The 27,578-nt window shown below is 42.0% G+C and overlaps 2 protein-coding genes across 3 annotated transcripts; both read left to right on the top strand.

The window, feature by feature from the left end:
- Window positions 1-1,229: 1,229 nt before the first annotated feature.
- LOC133959171 (moesin-like) lies at window positions 1,230-12,353 on the top strand. The gene is made up of 14 exons (XM_062394266.1): window positions 1,230-1,341; window positions 2,170-2,253; window positions 2,333-2,428; window positions 2,594-2,716; window positions 3,848-3,999; window positions 4,103-4,186; window positions 4,280-4,426; window positions 5,647-5,743; window positions 6,209-6,372; window positions 6,507-6,637; window positions 6,787-6,947; window positions 7,368-7,460; window positions 8,473-8,700; window positions 10,606-12,353. Exons 1-14 carry the CDS (start codon window positions 1,258-1,260, stop codon window positions 10,768-10,770), a joined length of 1,809 nt encoding a protein of 602 aa, XP_062250250.1. The 5' UTR covers window positions 1,230-1,257; the 3' UTR covers window positions 10,771-12,353.
- Window positions 12,354-13,013: 660 nt separating this feature from the next.
- Window positions 13,014-24,790, top strand: LOC133959168 (androgen receptor-like). Of its 2 annotated transcripts, none has more exons than XM_062394263.1 (9): window positions 13,014-14,116; window positions 15,127-15,263; window positions 15,534-15,650; window positions 16,069-16,215; window positions 16,352-16,558; window positions 17,618-17,762; window positions 19,193-19,323; window positions 19,446-19,597; window positions 23,574-24,790. In XM_062394263.1, the coding sequence occupies exons 1-9, from the start codon at window positions 13,245-13,247 to the stop codon at window positions 23,736-23,738; spliced, it is 2,073 nt and encodes a 690-aa protein (XP_062250247.1). In that variant the 5' UTR covers window positions 13,014-13,244; the 3' UTR covers window positions 23,739-24,790. The 2 variants fall into 2 exon arrangements, with proteins under 2 accessions (XP_062250247.1, XP_062250248.1); XM_062394264.1 differs by having other exon boundaries at window positions 13,015-14,116; window positions 16,069-16,212.
- Window positions 24,791-27,578: the final 2,788 nt, after the last annotated feature.

Here is a 27,578-nt window from a genome sequence, read left to right as displayed (position 1 = left end):
CACATAGAAACACTATCTACTGTCTCCAGGGGTTAACCCTAACCCTAACCCTAACTCTAGACCTAACATAAACCTAAACCTACACCTAACGTTAATGTAAAACTGTCCTTAACCTAACCCTAAACCTTAACTTTAACGTAAAATGAATCATAAGCTAAAGTTAACATAACCCAAAACTAACCCTAAAACATCTTTTACCCTAACATTTTAAGATGTACACTATGGAAACATGATTTTTTATGACACAAGATTGAGTAATACCTCCACCAAACACACGCACACACACACAAACACACACTCACAGAGCCTGTGAATACACTAGTGTTTACTCCCCCTTAAATCGATCTGTTACACTGTGATGGAAACAATCAAAGTCCAACAACAGCTGTAAATACTGCATGACATAAATTAAAGAGGTCTAGTGAGGAAGCCAGATTAAAAAAACAAATGCATAAAAAGTGAAAAATATGGTCATATCAGGGGGAAATAGGAAGTAACTCCTCTCTATCATCACCATCTATCAGGACCCGGGGCAGGTGGTGAAACGAATAAGTGAAGTTACAGTGAGAGGCCTACCACAAGGATGAAATACTCTAAGAATTAAACAGAACTGAAAGTAGAAGTAGAATAGTCCTTGTTGGTGCTCAGTGGCTCGAAGCATTTTCTTTTGGTCTATATTGGTGCTGCATTCCATAAGCGTATGTTACACAAACATAAACATTTTCATTTCTGTATTCGGCCCGTCCCTTCTTGAGATTACAAGAGAACTCTAATTTACAAGCACATGCGTCATTTAGTATTACATCTACAAAGGGGCAAAGCATTTTTGTCTCTCGTGTTACAACATGAATAGCAGGCCAACGACCAAACACACCACCCCACCGGCCACAGAATTACTGTATGCCATAACAACATATGCTTAAAACATTAACTGGGAGGATTATTAGATTAGCAGGAAGTGCTGGCACTTTCACCTCTACTGGAACATCAGGATCTGATGAGTAACTGTTAACCCCTGCCCCTCTATAAAAAGGTTTGGGGGACACAGACCTCGTCCAGATCCTACGTGAATAATGCGCAGTCAAAACTTTAATCAAGGATAGTGGGAAAAGTGGGCAGCAAAGACGGGGGCGAGTCCCTCCACAGTGCGGGGGCCTCTGGCTGCCATTGGATTAACTAAGTGAGAAATACTTGGGAACAATACAATGGTCCATTCTCATTCAGTATAATCCTTGACGGTATTGCAAGCAGTTTCATATGACTCTGCAGAGAAAAGGCTTCTACAAGCACCTCTCTCCTGAAGTGTTTCGACTAGAGATTCAAAAAATACAAATGTCAACTGTAAGTAGATATCTTTCATTGTTTATCGCTCGGGTTTCACCATGTTTCATATTTGGTTAAAAAGTTTAAATGGCAACTGTATTGGTGTGTTTGAAATTTGTGAACCTGCTCTGTATTTTAATTGCATTACTGTGAGATGGCATTTGCCTGTTGTTCTTATACCTGAAGATGTGTTTTTTAGAGCAAAATATATGAAGATGTTTCTAATTTGTTGTGTTTGCATTCCTGGATGTATTCTTGTAAAACGTAATTGTTAAATTTGCTCTTCTTTTCTTCAACAGCTAGATTTTAAAATGCAGCCCATTATGGCTATTACTGTTATTAATATTTAGGATTTATAGGCACTGATGGAGGGCTTCTTGCTCAATAACTCTCAGGAAACCTCTCAAGGAGCGGAGCAAACAACATTTCCTCTAAGCAGCTCTTTTTTCAGTTTATAGCAACGATTAAAAATTGTGTTTTGCTTTTAAATGCAAGAATAACCTGAAGTGGGTGTCACTGATTTCCCCCTGTCAATTTTATAGTTATGCATCATGGAATAAAACCCCCATGTTCATGGTTAAGTCTAAAATATACTATGGGCTTCATTTTTTGATTGTAGTCCCCACCAACCTCTTGCGATTGGATGCTCCTGGTTGAACAGAAGAATGTAAGAAAACCTTCTTTTTGGTGATTTATGCTGTAAAAAAAGGCATTTAGCATTGTTTCAGAACAGAGAAAGTTGTCACAGAATCCGTAGTGCTCTTTTGCTTCTCCAGTGACACAGATGAATGAACAGCAGGGATGTATTTTCCTCCTGTATCTCAGTGTGAATGTTTTCTCTGGTAGATAAATGTTCGGGTTACAACCATGGACGCTGAGCTGGAGTTTGCCATCCTGCCCAGCACGACTGGCAAACAGCTTTTTGACCAGGTATGCTGTGCTCTACAATCAAACAGGCACTTTGCCAGGGATGAAATATGTACTTACTCGCACTAATTACCATGTTTAGATAGTGAAGACCATCGGGCTGAGGGAAACCTGGTTCTTTGGCCTCCAGTATCAGGACAGCAAAAGCTTCTCCACATGGCTCAAGCTGAACAAGAGGGTGAGGGGAAAAGTTTTTGCATGTGCTCGATATCTCGCGAAGTGTCTTGGCCCGACTCCCCTGATGGCTGAATATAAATGAAGATGTTGGTTATGGTTTTGGTAATGTAACCGTACACCCCATCGAGGCTAATTAGTATCCATTTCTTTACTTCGGCAATCCCAGGTGACAGCTCAGGACGTGAAAAGGGACAACCCTTTGTTGATTAAGTTCAGGGCCAAGTTTTACCCTGAGGATGTCGCCGATGAACTGATCCAGGAGGCAACGCAGCGCTTATTCTTTCTGCAGGTTGGAGATGAGCACACACACACTATACAAGAATACTGATGTTTTTCAAGGGAATTGTATTTGCTTTCCCCATCATTCCAACAGAATTTTTGAATAATACTCCACCAATTTTTTGTCTTAGTACCATACTAACCATCCATGTTCTTACATTTTTTAAAGTTAAGTTTACATCAACGTAACATGATTAATCTATACAAAAATATCTAATCTTAATCAAATGATTATCACCATGTAAATGGTCTGTTGTCTTATGCAAGAGTAACAGTGAAAGTTTAGATCCAATGACAAATAACCAATCTCAATTAAAACAAATGGTGAACAGGTCTTAACGACCAGTGGGGGTTCCACGATGAGTCGTGCAGATCCTCGCTAATCCTCATGGGTTTTCCATTAGGGAGTACATGCAAAAAAAATAAACACCAAAACACAGCCACGAAAGAAATATTCGAATCCTTCCCTTACATTAATGTGCCAATACGACCAGGCGTACACATCCTGCATAAAAGTAAAAGTGCTTTCGAAGCTAAACTTAGTTAGTAAGTATTCAAGTCAACGCATAGTTTTTTTCCTTTTGAGTGATATTGTGTAACATTTAAAACAAGATGATGATGAATATTGGATCATCAGTGTGCATGCAACATCTTATCGTTGGAGCTGCAGGTAGTGCAGCTAATATCTGCTTCATAGTAAGTTGTATATACGTTCAAGGGCATGAATGAAATTCATCTGAGGGAATATGGCATAAGTTTTCACTAATCTTGGATTGAGATGTTGAATCATTTGAATATTTATTAAAATCACAATGAAAAATGACTCTGACTACTAGATGCTGGTTTAATCTTTAACAATGCTTTGTATTTCAAAACACTTTAAATTATCCATTGTGTGAAATCTTTAACTCTAAGATAACTAGTGCAGTGGAGGGGAAAGGACAAATTTTCCATTTGAAATGTAGTAGAGTATGAAGTATAAAGTGGCATAAAATGGAAATACTCATGTAAAGTACCAGTAAATTTCCATCAAGAGAGTAAATATAGGATTTATTTTCTGTTTTCCAAATTACCAATAAGATGCTGTTACAGAAAGGAAACAAATATAACAGATCTTCCTGTATATTTTCTGTGTTTTAAGGTAAAAGAGAGCATCCTAAACGATGACATATACTGTCCACCTGAGACTGCAGTCCTCTTGGCCTCATATGCGGTTCAGGTCAAACAAGGGGACTACAGGAAAGACTATCACGTACCGGGATACCTGACTAAAGAGAAGCTGCTGCCCCAGAGGTAGTGAGCCTTTGTGCATATTGATGTTAACCAAAGGTCACCTTAATTCCAGTACCAGTCGCCTGAATTCTAACTGATGTGTCCTATTCACTGTTAAAACCAGGGTTTTGGAGCAGCACAAACTGAATAAGAATGAGTGGGAGGAAAGAATCCAGGTGTGGCACCAAGAGCACAAGCGAATGCTGAGGTACTGCACTCGTACTTTCCTATAGAAAAGTGGTGATATCTTAATTTGGCAAAAAAGTTGGTCCGTATTTCATTAACCTATTCCTCACCACAGAGAAGATGCCATTGTGGAGTACTTGAAGATAGCCCAGGATTTAGAGATGTATGGGGTGAACTATTTCAGCATCAAGAACAAGAAAGGCTCAGAGCTATGGCTGGGAGTGGACGCCCTGGGTCTCAACATCTACGACAAAAAGGACAAGTATAAAATGCACATCTATCTATGTATGTCTGTCTTTGTCAAAGTGGTTTTGAGTCAATGCCCAGAAACTGTGACCGTTGCATACATATATGTCATTGTTTTTACATGCTAGTGACATGGCTCTAGAGATGACGACTAATCAGCCAGTTGGTTGGTTGGTTTTGGACTATAATAATGATTTCCATGAAATGTTGTTCTCATATTCATGGTCCCCGGAGGATAAATCCTGCAAAATGTTGGTGAACTTTACATTTTTGTTTTCTATGGAAATGTTTCAAGAATTACTGGCTGTCAGACAATGAATCCTATTGACCGTTGACATATATTTTCCATAGTGAAACCTACAGGTCAACCATCAACATCCCAAAAATGTTTACAGATATGATTTTTGGTCAGTGAATCCTAATGAATGTGGTGACTCATCAACTTTCCCTTTCTTGATAGATAGATAGATAGATAGATAGATAGATAGATAGATAGATAGATAGATAGATATATAGATAGATAGATGGATAGATGGATAGATGGATAGATAGATAGATAGATATATAGATAGATAGATAGATAGATCAATATATATATAGATAGATAGATAGATAGATAGATAGATAGATAGATAGATAGATAGATAGATAGATAGATAGATAGATAGATAGATAGATATATAGATAGATAGATAGATAGATAGATAGATCAATATATATATATAGATAGATAGATAGATAGATAGATATATAGATAGATATATAGATATATAGATAGATAGATAGATAGATACATACATAGATAGATAGATAGATAGATAGATAGATAGATAGATAGATAGATAGATAGATAGATAGACAGATAGATAGATAGATAGATAGATAGATAGATAGATAGATAGATAGATAGATAGATAGATAGATAGATAGATAGATAGATAGATAGATAGATAGATAGATAGATAGATAGAGAGATAGAGGGATAGATAGATAGATAGATAGATAGATAGATAGATAGATAGATAGATAGATAGATCGATAGATAGATAGATAGATAGATAGATAGATAGATAGATAAGGAAGTTGAAAGATGACATTTTTGGGGAAAAATTCGGCGTGTTCACACAATTGGTGAAAGACAGTTCTTAACTTCATGCCCCAACCATGCAAAGAACATGCTAATGATACCACACTGTGAACCTTGCTGTGATTCTAAATCATACCATTGTTTTATAGGATGACCCCGAAGATTGGCTTCCCCTGGAGTGAGATCAGAAATATTTCCTTCAACGACAAGAAGTTCCTCATAAAGCCAATCGACAAGAAGGCTCCGGTAATATAGATTGTTGTGCAGCAGTTCTTATGTTTACGAAGCGTTTCATTCCATGAAGTAAAGCCGAGTCTTTAGTGCTGTCAGGCCATATTATCAGGTTATTTCGTGGTAAATTTGCTCTTTTTCCGACACACTTATAGACAGAAAAATTCCCGAAAATACTTTATCAAAAGATTGACCGATTCATATTTCTTCACTGTACCTGTAATTAGTAGGTGTCAGAGAATCCTACATCCTTATTATTGACAGCGACTGGTATTTGAGCTCATTCACGAATATGAGTATGGCCTCTCAATTCATCTTCCCTTCCGACCGCAAGAAAAAGCCAAATGTTTAAGAAAAAAAAGTAATCCTGAAGGCTGTTTAAGCCAATACTTGAATGTAAAACAGATGTGATTTTGATTATGTGTAATAAATCAAACCCAAGGCGATCGCTACTTGGTGTTTTTTTTTTTTGTGTTGCAGGACTTTGTTTTCTACGTTCCTCGTCTTCGCATCAACAAACGTATCCTTGCATTGTGCATGGGAAATCACGACCTATACATGCGAAGACGTAAAGCTGACACCATCGAGGTGCAGCAGATGAAGGCCCAGGCCAGGGAGGAGAAGAATAAGAGACAGACAGAGAGGTGAGCTTAAAGATGAAGTTATGTCGGATTTTAGAGACTAAGAGTTTACAGTCTGTTCTCTCTGCTGTAAGAAATAACTGTGAGGCGATACAGCGTTTTCTAAGATGTGTATTTATGCACAATTCTCCTGTCAGGGCTCTGCTTGAGAGTGAGAAGAAAAAGCGAGAGAACGCAGAGAAGGAAACAGAGAAGATTGCCCGCGAGACTATGGAGCTGATGGAGAGATTGAAACAGATTGAAGTGCAGACAAAGAGAGCTCAAGATGGTCGGTTAACTTTGTGAATATACATTTTTCTGACGTTAAAATAATTTTTTTTGCTTGTGGAACTATGAAGGCAGTATTGCGTTAAAGCTCATCATATGTGGGCTTGTATGTGTGTTGGATGCGTGTGTACGCGTGCGTGGGTATTTCAGAGCTAGAGGAGCAGACACGGAGGGCTCTTGAGCTGGAGAAGGAGAGGACAATTGCCCAGGAAGAGGCTGAGCGCCTGGACAAGGACCGACAAGCTGCTGTGGAAGCTAAAGCTGCCCTGCTACACCAATCTGAAACCCAGATCAAGAACCAGGAGAGCTTGGTACTCATGCACTACACATTGGCATTTCAATTTATTAATTCAATAACAAGGAGTCAATTGCTGAGATTTGATTTCCAAACCCCTTAAAAAACTAAAATCTAAGTTTAGCCAACGTAGGCCTCATTATGTTACATTTACATAAAGTCCATTGACAAGTCCTCAAAGCTACAACCAATCGGTCTAGTTATGATGTCACTACATTTAATTCTGCTTGATGGTAAAAGTATTTTACCTTGATTAGATTTATATTTTCAGCTACAACTGATTGAAATGAACCTAAGCTGTGATTCTGCATAATAACTCACATAAGCACACACTGACAGATAGAGCACATTGACCTTATATCAGAAGCACTCTTTCCTCTCTTCCAATTTGTGTGACTGTGTGTGTGTGTGTGTGTGTGTGTGTGTGTGTGCGTAGGCCACTGAGCTGGCAGAGCTTACCTCTAAGATCTCCCAGCTGGAAGATGCCAAGAAAAAGAAGGACGAGGAGGCGATGAGATGGCAGAAAAGGGTGAGAATTAATCAAAGAACCACAAGAGAGATAAAGGATGAATCAAACATGAGCAAAGAGGGATGTGTGACACTGCTTGAGTGTTAAACCCAGGTAACATAGAAGCAAAGCAAGGACCACAGATAAGAATATCACTCGACTTTCGAAAAGTGATAGCATGAATTTGGTCTCCGTCCCATATATGTATATGTTAAACTAGTATTGCCGCCTTTTGCATGAAATGCCTTGAAGTTTGTTTCCAGGTAAAATGACCTCACGGCAGAAATACAACAGTGTGAGCAGTATCACAACTACAGTGATGAAAATGATCACATATTATCATTGTTTTCACTAAGTTTAATATTTCAATAATATATGTATTATCAATAAAAAAATATTAATCTGGCACCATATAACGCTGTATCAAAAGTGCATAATTAACATTGAAGAAAAAATACTTTATCTGGCAAAAGAAGCTTTTAGCTTAAAAATGAAAACCTCCCGTAATGTAAAACTTTAGAGTACTTCATCAAATGAGCTTTTAAAAACAACACAATCATTATGAACATAGTATCTGTGTGGAAGAACATTGCAACCATATGTGAACTTACCAGATGACAGATAGTGATGACTTATCAAATAACGACCCAAAACCAGCGGAACGGAGGAGAGAAAGATGACAACTTGTCACATTGAGTTCAAACAAAAACCCTGAGAGTCTGTAGTCTTTTTTTAAACCCATGCAATTTGGCAAAAGTGGATGCTAACAGTTGCTAGCATTGGCCAGAGCATCGGCACTTTATGCTGTTAGAGAACCGACGGAATCCCCATGGTAATCATGCTAATTGAAGATTGAAAAAGTACAACTAACCGTTAAGAACTTTACCACAGTTTAAAGTTTCATCCTTACCTCATAGTTGTTTGGTCTTCCATGGTATACTTTTGGTATCCCGTGTTTCAATCATATCCAGATGGCTTCTGGCCCTTTACTATCCAACCACGGCGCTTCACTGAAAGTCATGTGTGTTGACAGGCGATAATGGTTGAAGCTGATTTGGAGCGAGCCAAAGACGATCTGAAGACTAAACTCATAGGTGTCCACATTCAGGATTCTGTCCACTCCCATGAGCACGACGAGACAGACGAGAGCAGCGCGGAGGCCAGCGCTGAGCTGACTTCCCCGGGCATGGTCCGAGACCGCAGCGAAGAGGAGAGAGTCACAGAGGCTCAGAAGAACCTGAGACTGCAGAAAAACCTCAAGGTAAGGTGAAGCGAATACAGTATGGTCAAATGTCTTGTTTAAACGACTTGTTGTTCTCTTACTCTCTTTGAGTCAGAGGTCAAGGTCATTTGGAGATAAGCAGCCCCGGAGACGCCCTTGAGCTCTTAAGTTTGCACAGAAACAAAACACCTTCAATATTAAAATTTGATGGTTCAGTGCATAATGCTTTCTTTAACTTGCAACTGAATGCGGAATACAGAAGTTTACGTGTCTCTGCCCATCGGCATGTTCTCTAATGGACTTTAATAGCTCCAACAAAACAGGGCATCCCTTTCCTCTCTTTAAATAAAGAGTCAATTTTATTTTAGCCATGCTGAATTGAATGCCCACTGCAGTCCAGACTGAAGCATGTTTAGAACTACTGAATTGATATGAATTTGTTTTTTGGGACAATATTGGTACCCAGGGGATGTCTCCTTTCCTCTAACGCAACGTTTTGCGATTTCCGGTGTGTCTTATCAACCGACACCTTAGAACTGACTGTAATAACAATGGTCATCTAAGAATTACATGATAGTTTTTTGGGGGTTTGTGATAAAAAAAACATCAGCAAATCATATGTTCCCTTAGCAAATGTAAGCATGTTAACCCTGCGGAATCAAAATGGAGAATATGATACCTGCAGAATGTAAGCCTTTTAGCACTGGCATTGTGAGCATGCTAGCATGCTAACATTAGCGTTTCACCCACCTGTGGTGTTGTTTTAGTGATGGTGATGTTGGTCTGTCTGGCAGCTGATTTATCACTCCAAACTGAAACACTTCGAAACTATAAGATGGATTCCCTTGAACTGACATCCATTGTCCCCTACATTGATCGTATACAATGATGACGCTTCCATCTTGCGCATTTGGAGTCACACTCTGCGCAGTAACAATCGGGGATAGATGAAGTCTGATAAGAACTATCTAAAACCATCTTTGAGAACAATGTATTTTAGGTGCTCTTAGACGTTCTGGTATATATCCAATCTGTTAACATGGAGGAGGCGGGATTTATCACCTAAACTGCAGACAGCCACTCGCTGACAATCAAGACACTTATGCCTCACTTTTGAGGAGCTGTCTTGTTGTGTCATGTTTTAAAACAATCTATGAGCCTCATAGGAACACACCTACTGACTTTGGAGATTTAAGCAGCACAATCACATGATGTTCCATATTTTACAACCATCAAATACATTGCTGTGAATTTGTTGCTCAAATGTCCCTACAGCTCATAGACATACATAAACTGAGTAAATAATACGCAAATATCAAAGTCTGCATGTTAACACTACCTCTGCGAGTAAGTTTCAGCTCAAAGCAATGTTGTGAATGGGGTCAAGTTCACAGGCCACCTCATCTTGTTTCCATTCACCAAATCTGATTTTGATCATCTAGACTGAATAGGAGGTAGAGTGGATATGTTTGAGTGACACTTTCTTGTGCCCCCTGCCCCCCTCATACTGTGTGTCGTTTGAAAGCTTCCATCCTGTTGCTGTTGTTTGTTTTGAGATGTGTGTCTCTGTTGACACACTCATATCAGCAGGTTTGACTCTGCTGTAAAGTTAATCGCAGCCAAAACTTGTGTTTCCCTGAGAACTCTTTGAATAATTTAACATTGTTGCGCATACTTTATCACTCTGCTTGTTTCATTCAAGTCGCAAATCCCATACAGAGGAGGGTCTATTAGAAATAGATCTGATAGAAATGTTGTCTCTATCTCACAGACAAAACCAGATATGATGTTGCATGGAGGACTCAACAATAAAATGGGCTTAATAATGGTGGACAATAGAGTGTTTTCAGATGGGGATTGGGGGGGGAGTGCGGCGGTGAGGGGCAGGGCTTTTGAATAGTCTGGTAAGAAGATTTCATTCACTGTGTCTGCGCCCTCTTTCAGTTCCTGAGCACTGAGCTGGCTGGAGCTGTGGACGAGAGCAAAAAGACACCCAATGACCTGATCCACGCCGAGAATGTGAAGGCGGGCCGCGACAAATACAAGACCCTGCGTCAGATTCGCCAGGGCAACACCAAGCAGCGCATTGATGAATTTGAGTCCATGTGAGACAGTCTGGTTTTTTTAGGCCTGGAATCGGAGAGATAATGAGTTGGACACACTTAGAGAGTTTAAGAAGTCTATTTGCAGACAATTACTTACTGTAGGTGTTAAATTAAGATGACACAACCATCTGACATTGAATATTATATTGATACTATGGTTTGATGCCTTGTCCATGAATTTATAAACCCTTCAATAGAGCACAATTACATCCACCAAGGTCCAACAATCCTATAAATCTGTCTCGCGACTATTGGTATTGTGTAACTTCATTGGTTGAAAGTTGAATGCAATTCTGATGTTTGCATCACTAAATACTACTGGTATACTACTGGTACCATTTGCATTTTAATAATGATAACTCTAGATTGTGGATTCAGCCTTTTCTTCCACCAGATGTTGATATTATATGGAGATATATGGATATACTGTCTATATGTAGAGATAATAAATATCAATATAAATCTATATATCTGATATATTATCTTTCACCCAGGAATCAGATCATTAACTCAAGTAAAAGTGTTAATTCCACACACTAAAAACACTCCACTACAAGAAGATGTGCATTCAAAACCTTTTTTATCAACACAAGAGCTAAAAGTATAAAAAGTAAACCCAGTCGGTGTAGCAAAATGTTTTATTATTTTACCTAACATCTATGCATTAATATCACTGCTAAATTAATGTGTATGATGCATCTTACTGCTGTATATTTTTCTGGAGATGTTTTAAGGTTGAGCACATGAACTATTCCTCATCGGTGTTGCGTAATCCTACGGACAGATAAACAAACAAACAAACAGATTGCCAGGCAGACACGGGTGAAAACATGACCTCCTTGGCCGGGGTAATAACTCAGCCTTCGAAATACATTTTTGATTTTGAAGGAACGCGAAACACATTACCAGTCGGGTTCAGTGTGGAAAATATATGACGCCAATATATCAGCAGTGCTGTCAGTTATAAAAAGGTTTGCTCATTCTGACTCGTGAAAAACCTTGTTAGTACTGAATAATGGAAGCAGTCACATAGCGTAAAATAACAAAGCGCATCACTCCAAATAAAAGTTAAATCATCTATACTTAATTGCAGAAATAAAATACACAGAAACACCATCAGTGTGTGTGTGTGTGTGTGTGTGTGTGTTTGCATCAGTTGTGACTGACTAATCATCACCTCCAGTCCAATGAGGCAAACAATTCATGCAGCACAAGAACTGATTATCTGCAATCAAAAATAAAATCCAATTATCACCCTCAAAGAGATGTGTGTCAATCTTGTATAAATCAAAAAAATAAAATCAGAAAATTAATGTGGTGTTGGAGATGTTATATATACTATCTCCAATCCCCCCCCCCCCCACAAACACACACACACACACACACACACACACACAGCTGCACCTCTATCTCACTGTCATCGGACGGTAACTGCAGCCAGCCCAGACTCCCCATCTCCTCACGAGATGTATTAGAAATCCGACAGATCTTGTTTTGATGAGGCTCATCCACCACCCCCTTCTCCTGTTGCTCACTGCTCGTCCATCAAATGTTGCCCAAAAATAAAACGGATGAAAGTGCAGAGTGACCCTCAGATCCCTCATTTACATTGCCATGATTTCCCATTAAGTGTTTTTTGTAATATATAACGTGTTGGCCTTGAATTTGAGCAGGTGGGATCGTATTATATCTGATACTACTTATTTGTGGATTGGGCCTCCAAATATTTCTAAATCATTAAATACAATTTTTAACTAACAATAAGTAGCACTTAGATGCCACTTACTTTTAGCACTTTGTCGTTTGGCTTTCTTGAAGAAATTGTACTTTTTTGATTCTTGTTGTTCTGGGTTTGTACCCTCATGGTTTAATGCACTCATTGTATAAGTTGCTTTGGATAAAAGTATCAGCTAAATGAAATGTAATGTAATGTAATATATTAAATTAGGATTACAGTGGTGGTTTTCTGTGAGGCTGTAAGCATCGTCGTAGCTTGTCTCTAAATATTAAAGTGATTACAGTGAGTCTACTTTTTAATTCTGATCATTCTCGCTTGAATTTGTTGTTAGTTGTCATTCAAATGACCCGTGGCGCGATGCAGGGCATCAAATGAGATCATAAGTTGCGTTCAGGGTCGTTGTCCAGCGTGTAAAACCGTGTTTCCTTCTAAACTTACAAACTCTCCCTGCGCTTCCTTCAACTCGCTGCTGACGAGGCGAGTTTGAATCGCATGTAACCGGTGCTGGAACCGATTCAGCATGTAAAGTTCGCCAGCTCCTCAGTGGCGGAGCAGAGCAGAGCTCGCTGGGACGTCCCTGCCCCTGAATCCTGCAGCGTACGTCGATGACTGATCCTCTCCGCTGAGACTCACGAGCGGAGGCTCAGTGGGTAGGCGTTCCCTTGCCTGGAAAGTGTTGTTTTATTTGTTCTCTGCGCAACCGAGCGCACTTTCTTAACTCTGCTGGACACGTGTCGGGAATGGCTTTTCACTCACGCCTGGCCGAAACAGAGGAAATGTCGCACTTGTTAATGATGAATGATCATGCACGCTCGGATTCCGCGGACACTTACGTGTGTCCGACCACCGCCGAGCTCAGCAAGGCGGTGTCAGTGTCCCTGGGGCTGGATCCGGCGTCTTCTCCGCCCAACAACCCGAACCACTGCTCCGGCGGCGGCTTTCCGGACTGTGAATCCTCCGCCGCGGGGAACGGTACTTCTTCCCGGGCGGTGTCGGAGTTCGGAGCGGCCGCTCACGCGAGCTCGCTGACGGAGGACGACTTTGGAAAAGTGTGCCACGGCATCCAGCAGGTTAGCTGCATGGATATGCTCAGAGCGGGCGAAATCTTGGACGGGGCGCAGGGCACTGTGACGCACGGCCCGCTGATTTCCAGATACGTCTGCAAGGAGTCAAACTTGTTCGCGAGCTCCGTGATGGATCTGCCCGCGTCCTCTCACGGGGACGAGCTCGTGCCCTTGCAGAAGCACTACCCTGCCTACTCCGACCACCCGAACCTGCACAGGGACTCTCCGGGTGTGTGGTGCGCCAACGAGCGCGCATACGGCGGCAGATCCGAGCCGGATAGAGGCGGCTCCGCCGGACATAACTTGTTGGGTGAATACTGTAATTGTGGGCAAACCGGTCTCGGATCCAGACAGGAATGCCACTGTGTCTGGTATGGAAAGGGTGAGCAGCAGCAGCAGTGTGGCAGAGGTGGCATGCGTGGCGCGATGGCACAAGGATATGGCCAAGTGGAAAGATACCACAGTGCAATGGCTCAAGGACAAGCCACTTTCCCCACTATCAAGACGGAGCCGTCTGTGTGGGTGGACTGCTCAGATCGCACTTTCAGGTAAATAAGGAGACTTTTACAGCCATTTGTTGGGGTTGTTCGTTGGCACCGGGTCAGCAGGGCAGCTCCGTTAATAGCCACACACATTCTTTCCTACCGTCCATTGAGTCTCGGCTTTCTTTAATGAGAAACAAAAGGAGAAATGCAGCGTGAACGGCGTGCCCAGTGACCACGCTTTGATCCCCCAAGAATGAAAGCAAGTTCTAATGAGCGTTGCTTTCTTGGATTGTCTCCTTGTATTACACATTTAAACGTGAGGCTTTATTCAATTTGATTTACATTCTTTAAAAGCTGTGCTGTCCCGCGTGGTTTCCCACTTAACGCCTCGATATTTCTGTAAAGATCTACAGGGCATCGTCATCAGCACAGTGCAAGTTAATCAAACGTGGGGAACATGATTATGGAGTATTGTTTTTTTGTATGCCATGCCAGTTGCAGATGTCGCTCTGTATCGGCATAAATCATCTTGGAGCTCTTACAGCCCCATGTGCCTCTCCCTCTCCGTCCTTGGCCAAATGTTTCAGCATGAACTCTGGACTGAGCCAAAGGACACCCTATCGCAGACTCCCCTGTCTGTGCTGTGACTAGCTCCACAAAGCACCACTTAATATATCGGTGTCACTATAAACAAGAGATACAGCACCTGTTGCTGATCCTGCACTCACCAGGAGTCTATTTCATATATTCTGGGTTTGCTTTGTTTGTAAAAAATCACCTTCCCTTGTTGTCACTGAATAAATGATGAGATGGGGAAGTCTCCTGGTAAAATTGGATTTAGGGAATTAGTGCAGCAAAGATCAAAACATGAAGCCAGGCACTCTCTGAGGACTGCCCCACTGACCTCAATCTGCTGTTACTGCATCATCTGACTCTCTGTCCTTGTTTTTATTGCTAAATTGTTGCTGCTTTTAAATGCGAGAATTCTGCCTGATCCTTTAAAAGCATTTTTTTTATTTGCATGTGTGTGTGTGTGTGTGTGTGTGTGTGTGTGTGTTTGTGTTTGTGTCTAGGCATGACAATTTATTTCCAGGTGTGTACCTGTCTGACAGAAGAGTGTGTCAAGTGTGCAGCGACGATGCCTCTGGTTGTCACTATGGAGCAGTCACCTGTGGCAGCTGCAAAGTGTTCTTCAAGAGGGCTGCTGCAGGTGGGTGTGACACACACACACACACACACACACAAACACACACACAAACCCCACAGATGCACATCAGTGCGCATTTACAATCACACATCCGCTGATTTAATTTCTTACACCCACTCCCTCGCTCCATGCAGGCAGGGCACAGTGACCTGACATTAGGAGGGAGAGTTGTTTGTTATCAGTAAACACCCACATATCGTTGCCATGAGTGGAAGCCGAGGCATTGTGGAAATCACTCCCCTCATCCCCCCAGGACTTTTTTTGTGCCTCCAGGTAAGCAGAACCACCTGTGCGCCAGCCGGAACGACTGCACCATCGACAAGCTGAGGCGGAAAAACTGCGCCTCCTGCCGCCTTAAGAGATGCTTCATGTCGGGAATGAGCCTTAAAGGTGAGGAATTAAAGGTGAGAACAGAAGGGGGGGAGACTGAGGGAGGAGAGTGTGCGCGGTGTGTCCAACAAAAATAGGGGTCAGCGTGGTCAGATACCTTAAATGCACTGGATCAGAACTCACTAATCAAATGTTCTAGCTTAAATACAGTGTAACAAATGCAATTCAGCACAGGCCAGGAGAGCTATTCTTTTTTCTTCGACCACCAGCCAATGATTCCAAACTTTTCCACATGGTTACGATGAGGAACTGCTCCTTGGGCTTAACAGTCATTTGAGTATACTCCTATTATAGTCTGCCTATGTTTCCTGCTGTGAAATGTCTTATCAGACAAGTCAATAAAAACATTTACACTTCTTATCTCATTTTTGTCCATTTTTATCTTTTGCTCGTCCGGGTTTTCTGTGGTGGATTCCAGGTCGCCGGCTGAAGGGAGCGGCACAGACAAGGAACGGAGAGGAGGAGCAACCTTTCGCCGCCTGGGGGACCGGAGACAGACGAGAGAGGACAGGGAAGAAAGATGCAATCTTGGTTCCCGGAAGTACAGCTGCCAGGGCTCAAGGTGGTGAGGATTAGTATCGTATACAAGCTCAATTTTTATGCTAACTCAATATTGAGCATACTTCTGCCGTACACGATTTTCTTCTTTTGTATTATTTCCCCTGGCTCGTGTGTCACCCTGTCTGTATGTCTGCGAACAGCGTCCCAGGCCCTGGCTCTAAGCATCCCCCCGACCCTGCGCTCCTGCCTATCGCTGCTCAGCATCCTGCAGGCAATCGAGCCAGCTGTGGTCAATGCCGGACATGACCACGCGCAGCCAGACAGCCCTGCGTCACTACTCACCAGCCTCAATGAGCTCGGGGAGAGACAGCTGGTAACGGTGGTGCGTTGGGCCAAGGCAATACCAGGTAACACAGCTCAGGCCAAGGCAACACGCTGCAAACTGGTCCATCCTACCCATGGTTCTCCTCTGCCAAGGCTGTTCGCAATCATCCGCTGTCGTAGTCTTTGGGTTTCAGCATCCTTCCCAGTCATAGGCATCCGTACATGTTGCTTAGCAAAACACAGCGAGTTCAGGCCTGCCGCCCGAATTGAACAAATGAGGAGAGACAGAGTGGGTAGATGGAGGAAGAGCAGAGAGTAGCATCACTTTTAAAATCTTGAGTTCACAATGGTTCCTCAGAATCTTATTTACTAGATGATGGGCCAAATATTTAGCCACATCTCTGGAACTCTACCTGCTATGTTGGGGTATATCCCATGCAATGCAAATCAGCCTGTTCAAATGTGGACCACTAGAGGGGGATATGATCATATTGAAGTCAAATTTTGCTCTTTTTTTTATTGAAACATACACAAAACACATACAAGACAGTCCCAGGGAGCCCACACGTATAATCAAACACAATATGAATGTTGTCAGGCATACAAAACGGAGGATATATGACAGTAAGTGACTAGACACACTCACACATGCACACACACACACACACACCCACACACACACACACGTTTCAGTGTGGATACACACCGCACCTCCTAAAAGGGGACAGGAATCAAATTAACTATATATGTACAGTATATCCTCAAAAATCTACTTTGGTTACCACAGTGCATTGGGATGTAAACAGATTATTTAAAATCATTAATAAAGCATTCAATTCCCTTTTATGCAATGAATATGATAATATACACATAAGGATTGTCACGTTAACCATATCAGACACAGATGATTTAAGATTATCCAAATAAAAAAAGAATGTGGGAAATGTTAAAGTTTCAGAATGTCGTTAGAAGCCAAGTGATGCTGGCCTGCAGTGTGTCCATACTGTGTGATCTCTGTTGTCAGTAGTTCAAAGGTCCTCTCATGTGTTTTGATTGACATGTGTAAACTTCTGTCATCCTGTTGTCATCCCTTTGACTCGAGCAGACGAGCCCATGTGATTAAACACGCGTGTTGTTAACAGGTTTCCGTGACCTGCATGTGGATGATCAGATGTCAGTGATTCAGTTGTCATGGATGGGGGTGATGGTGTTCGCTTTGGGCTGGAGGTCGTACACACTTACTAACAGCTCCATGCTCTACTTTGCTCCAGACCTAGTCTTCAATGAGTAAGTCGAGATCTGAATTACACTTCACACATTGTTTGTCTGTAAAGATCTAACGTTGCATGGAAAAAGTTAAATAAAAGTTGTATTATTGGGAGAAACACACTTTGCTCGCACTGAACATCTGTAAAATTCATTGTGACATTGGGGTTTCACTTGTCACCACAACTTGAAAGAAAGACATAGTGTAATATGAGCTTCAGAGAAAGACTAAAAGAAATCATCCACTGAATGTCGCCGTCTTTAGGAGACGGTAAACAAGTATATTCTGTTCTTACCTCTCTATCGTATATACCTGGCCGCAGAGGGATCACCTCAGATGATTTATTCCTTTTCATCTTTATGAAAACCCGTTATCAGTCTCTAAGAACTGCTGTTGAGCTGTTTCACAAGTTAGGATTTGTTCGGCAACATCCTCCAGCCTCCATGAAAACACTTCTGACACTTCAGCTCTCCTACTTTTGTTTTTTCCTACCACTTTTAAACCTTGAACACAAAGTTCATGACCGTGCATGAAACAGCTATTTTCAGACAGTACCTCTGGAGGATGTCTGCGCAACTGGGTCCGGACTTTCTCCTTTTACACGTGAACCACACGTCAGAGCTGGGCCTGGTGCAGCAGGCAGAGGCAGGATGTGATGAAGACATCTCACTGCAGAGATCACATGTTTCTGTTAACAGCACATCAACACCTGCCTCAGCCCCTATCAACAAAAGCTCTCCTGACATTTGAGTTGACGTCTTCTACGTGTACGGCACCGCCTATTCATCCTGAAATATTTTTCATCTTCCTTTTTTGTCTGTCTGGAGAAAGAAACATCATCAACACGACCTACAGAGGGTTCCTGCCGTTTTCACACCTTTTGACTTAGGGCCTTGCCAGGCAAACTATAAAGACGGAGAATGTCTGGAGATTATCTGGAGTTCAGTGCCTGTCTGAAAGGAGCTGTGTAAATAGCCACAGCCTCACATCAGTACATTGTCCTCCTGGTTTGAGGAGGATGCTGCTCAGAAAGCTGAATCCATCCCTCAAGCCCCTCGTAGCGTCTTTTACTTGGCTGCTATTTCGCGCAACATTTTCGAGACACTCATTCTGTCTGCATTCGACCTCTGTTACTCTATTGTGCTGCTTCTGACCTGTATAGTCATGGATAAGCCTGCCTTTATAGGTGACCCTCATTTTGCTCTGCCTCTCTATTTTTTCCATTATCCATCTCACTCATTCTTTCTCACCTCCGCCACTTCTCTTCTATTTCTCATCCACTCATGTTTCTGCCACCAGCAATTGTCCTCCCCCTTCCTATATTTCTCTGTCTGACCCTTTTTGGCTTCTCACCTCGTCTTGCATTTCGCAACTTGTGCTCCTTCTTTCTCTTCTCCTCTCATGCTGTTTTTTTCCCCCCTTCTTCTTTACCCAAATCCCTTCCTCACAGCCACCGGATGCAAGTGTCCAGTATGTATGAACACTGTGTGAGAATGAAGCTGCTCTCCCAGAGGTTCTGCATGCTGAAGGTCACCCAGGAGGAGTTCCTGTGCATGAAGGCCCTGGTCCTCTTCAGCATCAGTGAGTCAGCTCGGGGCCGAGTGAAATACAGCCAAAGTAGAGCGCAGCCATACCTCAGAGAATTGATGGGGCTGGATAAAGTCCGTGAGAGTTATTGTTGTGTTCTGGCTTTGTGGTCACAGTGCCAGTGGAGGGTCTCAAGAGCCAACGTTGTTTTGATGAACTGCGGACCTCCTACATCAAGGAGCTGGACCGTTTGGCCAGCCACAGCGGAGAGACCACCCGTACACAGAGGCTGTTTCAGCTCACGCAGCTGCTGGACTACCTCCAGTCGGTAATACACTCGCAGCTTCAATTTCACATTTCACTCTGAAACAATATGTATAAGTGTCATTTGAGTTGGTGTCACGGAACCACACGAGCAGGAAATGGTGTGGATCAAAGTTCACCTCTTGAGTACACAAACAGTGGGTTTGGTCTACAGCAATCTAGGGTTTCCTTTTTATTCACTAACTGAACTACACTGACTTTTTATAATTTCTAGCCAGTAATTACATTTAAAATCCAAGCAACAGTCTGTTTGTATTCAGTTACAGTCACGTCTGTATATTCAGTAACATCACCCTGACAAAACAAATTCTTCTAATTTTTCTACCAACTGACAAACCGAGGGTGCAGCAACAGGTTGTGCACAAATCTCCACCCACTGACAAATAATAAACACACTCAGGTGTCATGTGACTTCAGTGTACTGGCTGCTCATTGGCAGAGAAGAATGACAGAGTAACCCTATGGTGGAAGCATCGGTGCAGCAACATAAGTGGCATAGTCCCTGAGGAATTGTTATGAAGATAAACATCAAATACACCCAGTACTTACTCCATGACTTCAGAGGACTTTACACCGACTTACATCGATATCCTGGAGACTTACTCTAATCTTAACCACCTGATCCTTACCCTAAATATAACCTTAATCTAAACCTAACCGTAATTTAAATTGAACCGAAACCAAAACCTAGTTATTGACATTAAGAGCACTTGGTTTTTGTCCCCATAAGGAAGTGGTTTACCTGTACCCTGCAAACCCACACACATGGGCAAAGCAGGAAACCATCTGCATCTCATGTCATCCAGTAGGTGTAGAGAAAAGGGCAGAGGCACTACTTCCGATCTGCAGATGTAAACACATCTAGAAACACACAGAGCAAGAGGCTCCTGCAGCTCTGACACGTTTCCCACCTGTCAACAATGAGTTTAACACCTGCTCATTTATTTTATTAAATTGTTGCTTTTGCTAACTACACTCAAAACACCTAGAGTCATTAAGTGTTTTCTGTTCTTCTAATGTGTTTTTGCAGTTACTTGCTCAGTCCTGCTCAGATTGCACTCATCTAAATAGAACATTCCTGGGCAAACTAGTATGGCACCACGTAGAGACCCAGCAGTCCCCTTAAGTTTAATTAATCTAAACCATCTGATATTCATTTAATCAAGAACCATGAATGATTCCCTGGGAAATCAGTTAAAATGTTGAAAAACGCCCTGACAATGTTAATGAAAGTGAAAAAATAAGTACTCGATCTTTCCCCTGAACCGAAACTGAACAACATGTGATTTCTTCCCACACACATCCTTCCACCAAGCTTCATAATCAATCTGTTAGTTTTGATGCAATCTTTCTTTCAAACAAACAATCCGAAAAACAAATGCGTAGTGGTGAAAACATAACTACGGAAGCGTATTGCAATCACTTGAAAATAAGAGAATTATCTCGTAAAAAATGAATGCAGTAGGCTTCCGTACATAACCTCATAACGTAACAGGGGTAAGCAAAACAACACAAAAACATTTGAATTGATTCTGTTCCATCATTAAACTCTAAGAGTGTGGGCTATTGAAATAATTTATTTTGTTCCAGAGTCCGCCCTGGATAGTTTACTACTTCCTAGAAACACTTAGCAGACTCGCCTGTCTGACTGTCAAGTACCTGTAAAAGCCTCAGATTAAGCCGGAGGCAGAGCACCGAACGTTTTATAGCCACAAGGTGAACCCTATTTTTCTGTATGATTAATGTCCACTGGAGGATGGTCTGACACAGGGGTTCTCACTTTTATAAATTATTTTATTTTAAAGTAGAGGATCAATGAGTCGTAAATGTAAAAAAAAAAAAATGCAGTTATAAAAAAAAAAAGAGTGCTTTATGAAACTGTAATAAAAGGACTTGGATTTTCACAAACTAGAAGCATAGTTTAGGTGCCTGTCTGACTACAGGTGGTAATATCAAGTGTGGAATCATATGAGTTAGCTCATTAAATACTTACAATGCATGTTCCCCGGTCACCTCTCATCATTCTGTTCAAACTCCTGCTCGAACTCCTGGGTTGAAGTTGCCGCTTGGCCTAAAGACACATCTCTATGGCTCAGAGACCTCTTGACCTTTTTTAACCTGGAGAAAATTAAGTTCAACTTGACTTTGGACTGTGGGAGGAAGCCAGAGTACCCGGAGAAATCTTAGATAGATAGATAGATAGATTACTTTATTCATCCCCGAAGGGAATTAAGTCGTCATGGCAGCCGGTACATTTGAATACAATAAAATACAATACAATAGAATAAAATATAAAATATAAATTTTATTCTATTGTATTGTATTTTATTTTATTGTATTCAAATGTACCGGCTTGAAGCGGGTTTATTATATTATTTATCATTATGCTCTATAATAATGATTTATTATTGAACATCTTCTATATGCGCTAATGCTTTATCGGTTATTTAATCAATATTTCAAAAGAGAAGAGCAGGTTGCCTCCTATTATTATTGTTGTTGTTGTTGTTGAACGTATATTTTTGACACTATTATTTAATTCCTTTCTTTTGGATGTCTTGTGGTCTTATGCGCGACCAGGGGTGAGGGGGGGCTATAATTTTTAAATTGAAAACTTAATGCCGTTATATATCTTGTTATTTAAAAAATATGATGTAAAATATTTTAGAAAAAAATACTGTAAATTTATTTTGCAACAGTTTTCTTTGGTGTAGTGACCTAGATAGATAGATAGATAGATAGATAGATAGATAGATAGAGATAGATAGATGGATAGATAGATAGATAGATAGATAGATAGATAGATGGATACTTTATTAAGCCCGTGGGAAGTTCAGATCATCCAGTAGCTTGTACACTTATCACATCACTGACATACATACATAAATCACATTAATCAAATACGGAGAACATATTTATAGATACAGGAATGGAATGCAATGATGTGATCGTGTCAGTGTTGAGTAGGAAAGTGTTCTTGTGCTGCTGGAGTGGATAGTACAATAAAATATAAACTGTATATATATAAAAACAGCAGGAAAAAAAAATATATAACTACTTAATATATAGGAATATCAATCAATCAATCAAATTTTATTTGTATAGCCCATATTCACAAATCACAATTCGTCTCATAGGGCTTTAACAGGGTGTGCCACCCTCTGTCCTTAACCCTCAGCAAGAGTAAGGAAAAACTAGAAACCCTTTAACAGGGTAAAAATACATAGAAACCTCAGAGAGAGCCACATGTGAGGGATCCCCCCCCCCCCAGGACGGACAGAAGTGCAATACATGCCACGAATAATATCTCCCCATCTGTAATTTAAGCAAAACAATAAAATGAATTGGGCTTAGAGGGATGTAAAGAGTCTTGGTATATGAGCGACCACTAGAGGGAGTAGTTGCTTTCTTCTTTAATATCTTCAGCAGCTTTAATACTATTTTTGGAGAGAACTATTGTTTGTCACAGGAAAAACTCCTGACTTCCCTGATCGGGGTGTGACCGGGGGCACAACTTGCAGGAAGTTTGCAGCCGCAGTGAGCAGAGCAGCCGCCCTTTTGAGCCTCACGTCTTTCACTGTGGATTTACCCCTGAAGGGCTCAGCTCTGTCTGTGTCCCCCTCACGTCTCACATCTTCCCAGGCCTTAAGAGCTGGCAGGCAGCCAGCGCCTGTCTGGCAGGGATCTTTTAGGCGGAAGACCAGAGTTGATCGGGACTTTACAGTTCAGACCCTTTCGGCTTTAGCCTGCCTGTGGAGCTTAAGATTGTCACAATGAGTATCATCTTTTTAAACCCCCGTCTTAAAGGTCGTGGCAAAAGACGGCGCTTTTGTGCCATTTGTTGTTTCCTCTTTCATCGGCAGACTTTGTTCTCTTTCAATGTCGTTCACATCTAAGTGCATCGTCTTTGCTGCTAATAACCCCTGCATGATATTCAGTTTTTGTTTCTGTCTCTGTCTACCTCTGTCTCTTCATCTCAGGTCGTGAGGAAGCTGCACCAGTTCACCTACGATCTCTTCATCCAAGCTCAGTCCCTGCAGACGCGTGTCAACTTCCCAGAGATGATCTCGGAGATTGTGAGCGTGCACGTGCCCAAGATCCTCTCCGGCATGGTCAAGCCCATCCTTTTCCACAATGCGGCCTAGAGTCAGAAAGAGAGAGAGAGAGGGTGAGGGAGAGAGAGAGATTGATAGAGAGAGAGGGAGTCCCTACACCTAGTCTTCCGAGAAAGGATTCATGATTTGACGAGGTGAAGGAAGTATAAGCCCCTCTTTACAGCGGGGCCACGAGTGGGTTTTAACAGAAAGGAATACAGCACATTCTTCCAGCCTAATCTAATCTAGTTACATCTACTCTGTTCTTCTCGCTCTCTGTTCTCTGTGTCACGCACAGCAAATGTTCCTGGAGCTGATTAAAACAATATTTAGCATGCATTCCTCCACGCAAAGCCTGTGAGTGGCCACTGGTCTGGCACGTAGTCTTCCCTCAGCCCTTCGTACAGATTGTGACAAGGGGCCATGTTTCATTCTGAGAGGTAGGACAGTCGAAAGGAAAGCTTTTCTCTTCTTTTTTTCTCTCCTTGTAGAACTCACATCACCGTAGCTTGTCTTGTGTTTGCCGTAGTTCGACATTTTGACAGGCTTTATTTTCTCTCTTCCCCACAATGAATGTTATTGTGTGCACCTTAGATGAACCCAGTCGTTGAGTGACAGTTAGTGATAGACGGTTGAGACGTGCATGCTAAGAGGCAGCGCCATATGAAGACTTTTCAGAAAGCTGCTCTCGTCCGTAGGTTTAACAGTCGACTGGTTCAAGGCGACGACAAATGAATTGCACTTTTGAGAGTTACAGTGTTGACGTTAATGTTAAAAATGTATATTTGTCACAATGTCACAGCAGAAACAACAAAGAAAGCCATGCGACACAAACTCAACATTCTTGGATGACTAAATGGTGACTTCATTTTTTTAAAGGTTTAATTGTTTCTGAGTGTCGAAATGTTACAGGTTTTCCAGAGTGGGCATTTCATACTGTTTTAACTTTTCTACAGTTTCTTAAAGTGTTCTTTGCCGGTGTTTTGTTGTGTAATCATCATGTACTCGTCGTAGCTTTTTGACAGTTTTGCTAAACGTCCAATGAATCTGCTCATTTTTGTTGCAACATTTACGGCCCAACGTGTAATAAAACTGAAGCATGAGTGTGTGTATCTGGTGGTCGATAATGAGGGTTGAGGGCTGTTAATGAGTCGCTCTCGCTTTTTACAGCACGAGCCTGGTCAGAGTGTGGTCTCTTTTTTGGAGTGCATGCCAGTGAGAATACAGTAATCTTCCCCGTTTCCCCTCTGTCTTGATAGATTCATTTCAGTCGGTGGTGCAGTCAAGTGGACAGACAGGCTTTAGAAAACATCACAAGTATTTTCTACCGCTGAATCACCCAGCCCCTCGGGATTAACCCAGTCTCACCCCAGCCAGGTAATAGATCAAAGCAGGGACCCAGAACATATGACGGAGTCAAACTGAGGAGGCCTGGCTGGTTTATTCAATCTCTTCATCCTGTCAGAAACAGCCCAGGCCTGCACATCTAGCTTGGGTTTTGATGCCATCCAGTGGCGGATGTAGTAGCTGCACCCGGTCAGTGAGGCTCAGCAGTGGCAGCAGGCTCCTACATCTGTTGGATCCATTGACATTTGCTTGGTAATGTAATTGGACACGGATTCACTCGATGTTTGAACTAGGTTACCGTTAAATAGTCCGAGTCACGAGAAGGGAGCTCTCACAGCAGGAAAGTGTGACGGCAAACACAGAATGTCTTTTAATAAAAGGCACAGTTCAGGGCTAAACCGTGAAAAAGTAACTTTATTACACATAACACACAAGAAAAAGATTTTATCAGAATGTTTTATTTAAAGAATCTGCAGATAATAGAGGAGGAAAACAAATGTCCTTTTACAATTTGTACAATTGTTTGCGGGGCCGAGAGGGAAAATGACACATCTTTAAGAGCTGGTGTATTTTCGGTACATGGTGCATGTGAAAAACCCAAACTGTAAAAAGCAGCAGTCTGTCTGGGTAACCTCTCCCGCCTACCTCGAAGTTCCATTTCCTGAACCAGCTCTTTCAACAAGTATTTGTCCCTCTCATAAATGAACTGGAGCTGAACGAAGTTGGGATCGAGCAAAGACACGCTGAAATATCACTTATTTCTAAATATACATTCCCTGTTACTCCGGCCCTGGTGGCTTTCCTTTAAAAGGAATTGCATCTTGTAGGTTTTGCAATGATCAAAAATGTATGTGTGGACGTGGACATTTGAACTTAGTTTGGATTCCATTTGATTTCTGTGTTTTTCTCCGAGTCGGCCTTGCATCAATATTACATGCCTGCTCTCGCAGAAGAGGGATTTTTTTCCTGTTGGGTAATGGCAACCGCAGAGCGCACAAACAAACTGGCCTTGAACAACAAATGTTCAAACTCTTTCCTTATGTGTGGATGAAGGGAGGGAACGGGTTCACTTCCAGTGTGCGAGGATGACACCAAAAAGAAAAAAAAATCTGTGCAGGGCTAATGGAGAAGTGGCGACAGTTTAAACTTTGACGCCAGAGTAACCAAACACCCACAATACCAGGACGCCGAGGAAATGCGGTTGGCGAGCAACGCTAGCAGGACCTTCGATAAAACTCCTGCAAATGACGTCTTTAACACCAGGTTACCGCAACTCTACAACTAGAGCGACGGGCCAAACAATTAGATTGAGGAGGTGGTAAGACGACACCTCTGGACGGGTTGTTTCGGCGGCCTATCTAATGGAGGGGCGATTCCTACCCAAGCACCAGTCCATTAACAACCAATTAACTTCCTATTAATATTTTACCAGACAGGGCCTCTCATCCTGACGTGTTTTAAGGAGCTTTTCCCAGGAGTGTTTGAACATGAGCAGCTTTTAGCGCGGCATAAAGAGGCCTGTGTAATGGGCTGGAGGAGGAGGAGTGGCAACCTGATAGCACTGAGAGCAGAGGAATGGAGAGAGAGGAGAGGAGACGGACTTCTGCAGCTGGCCTGTCCCGCACCGAGCCAAAGCCTGAGCCCAGCAGAACACACGCACACTCACACACACACACACACACACACACACACACACACAAGGATTGCAACGTTAGGAAATCCACGATTTTATGGCTCCGACACGAGATCAGACATGAGCGATGACCTCGTGCCATGGGTTGGTCGTAATATTGTTTTGACAGTCAAAGATGTGACTAATGTTTTTTCGAGCCTCTTGTTGGCGCTTGTAGATTGCAGCAGTTTTGCCTCCAGGATTTAAAAGTGTGTCACACCATCCTCGAGCTTTATCGGCAAGGCCTTAAAAAACTAAAAAATCCACCTTACTGGTGATCCGTGCTGCGCTGGCGTTGTGCTATGTGAAGCTGGTTCGGGTGGACATTTAAAACTGGATCAGGGGAAACTCCCTGCCTTGAGAGAAAAAGAAAGAGGCAGCGAGAAGGCGAGGGAGAGAGAGAGAGAGAGAGGGGGAGGCCATTATGACTATAGCCCGAGGCTACTCCCAGCGGATAAGGCATTTGTCTTCACTTGAAAGTATGATTTATTTTTCCACCAGTCAGAAGGGTTATGTTTGTCACCGCACACTGAAAGGACTTTTGGAAATAGCAGCAGAAGCAGAAATGGAAAAGAAAAAAAAGAAGAAAAGAAAAAAGAACTGGCTTTCTAATGCAGTGTTCATGTTTTCTTAAAGACTTCCCCTCTATGGTTACCTTGTTTGAGATCACTTTCAGTCTTCATTAACTTTAGTTAATCATACTGAACCTTGTGACTAATTTATCAGCAGGAGCCGTTTGTGTGTGTGTGTGTGTGTGTGTGTGTGTGTGTGTGTGTGTTTGTTGATGATTAAGAGAAAGGGGAATGTGGGAAGGGGGGAAAGATGTGGTTGTATCAGGTTCCATCCACTGGGTGTAGATGTGGTCTTAGATT

This window comes from Platichthys flesus, chromosome 8 (assembly GCF_949316205.1).
Source record: "Platichthys flesus chromosome 8, fPlaFle2.1, whole genome shotgun sequence".
Taxonomy (NCBI): Eukaryota; Metazoa; Chordata; class Actinopteri; order Pleuronectiformes; family Pleuronectidae; genus Platichthys; species Platichthys flesus.
Note: the sequence above shows the minus strand (reverse complement) of the source record. Positions and strands in the feature narration are given on the sequence as shown.

Bases quoted from the DNA above. Each gene is read 5' to 3' on its own strand.
- LOC133959171 (XM_062394266.1), top strand. From the start codon at position 1,258: ATGACTCTGCAGAGAAAAGGCTTCTACAAGCACCTCTCTCCTGAAGTG. The intron at 6,373-6,506 runs GTGAGCTTAAAG...TTCTCCTGTCAG, and splicing joins AATAAGAGACAGACAGAGAG to GGCTCTGCTTGAGAGTGAGA. The intron at 6,638-6,786 runs GTCGGTTAACTT...TGGGTATTTCAG, and splicing joins GACAAAGAGAGCTCAAGATG to AGCTAGAGGAGCAGACACGG.
- LOC133959168 (XM_062394263.1), top strand. From the start codon at position 13,245: ATGGCTTTTCACTCACGCCTGGCCGAAACAGAGGAAATGTCGCACTTG. The intron at 16,216-16,351 runs GTGAGGATTAGT...GTCTGCGAACAG, and splicing joins AGCTGCCAGGGCTCAAGGTG to CGTCCCAGGCCCTGGCTCTA. The intron at 19,598-23,573 runs GTAATACACTCG...TCTTCATCTCAG, and splicing joins TGCTGGACTACCTCCAGTCG to GTCGTGAGGAAGCTGCACCA.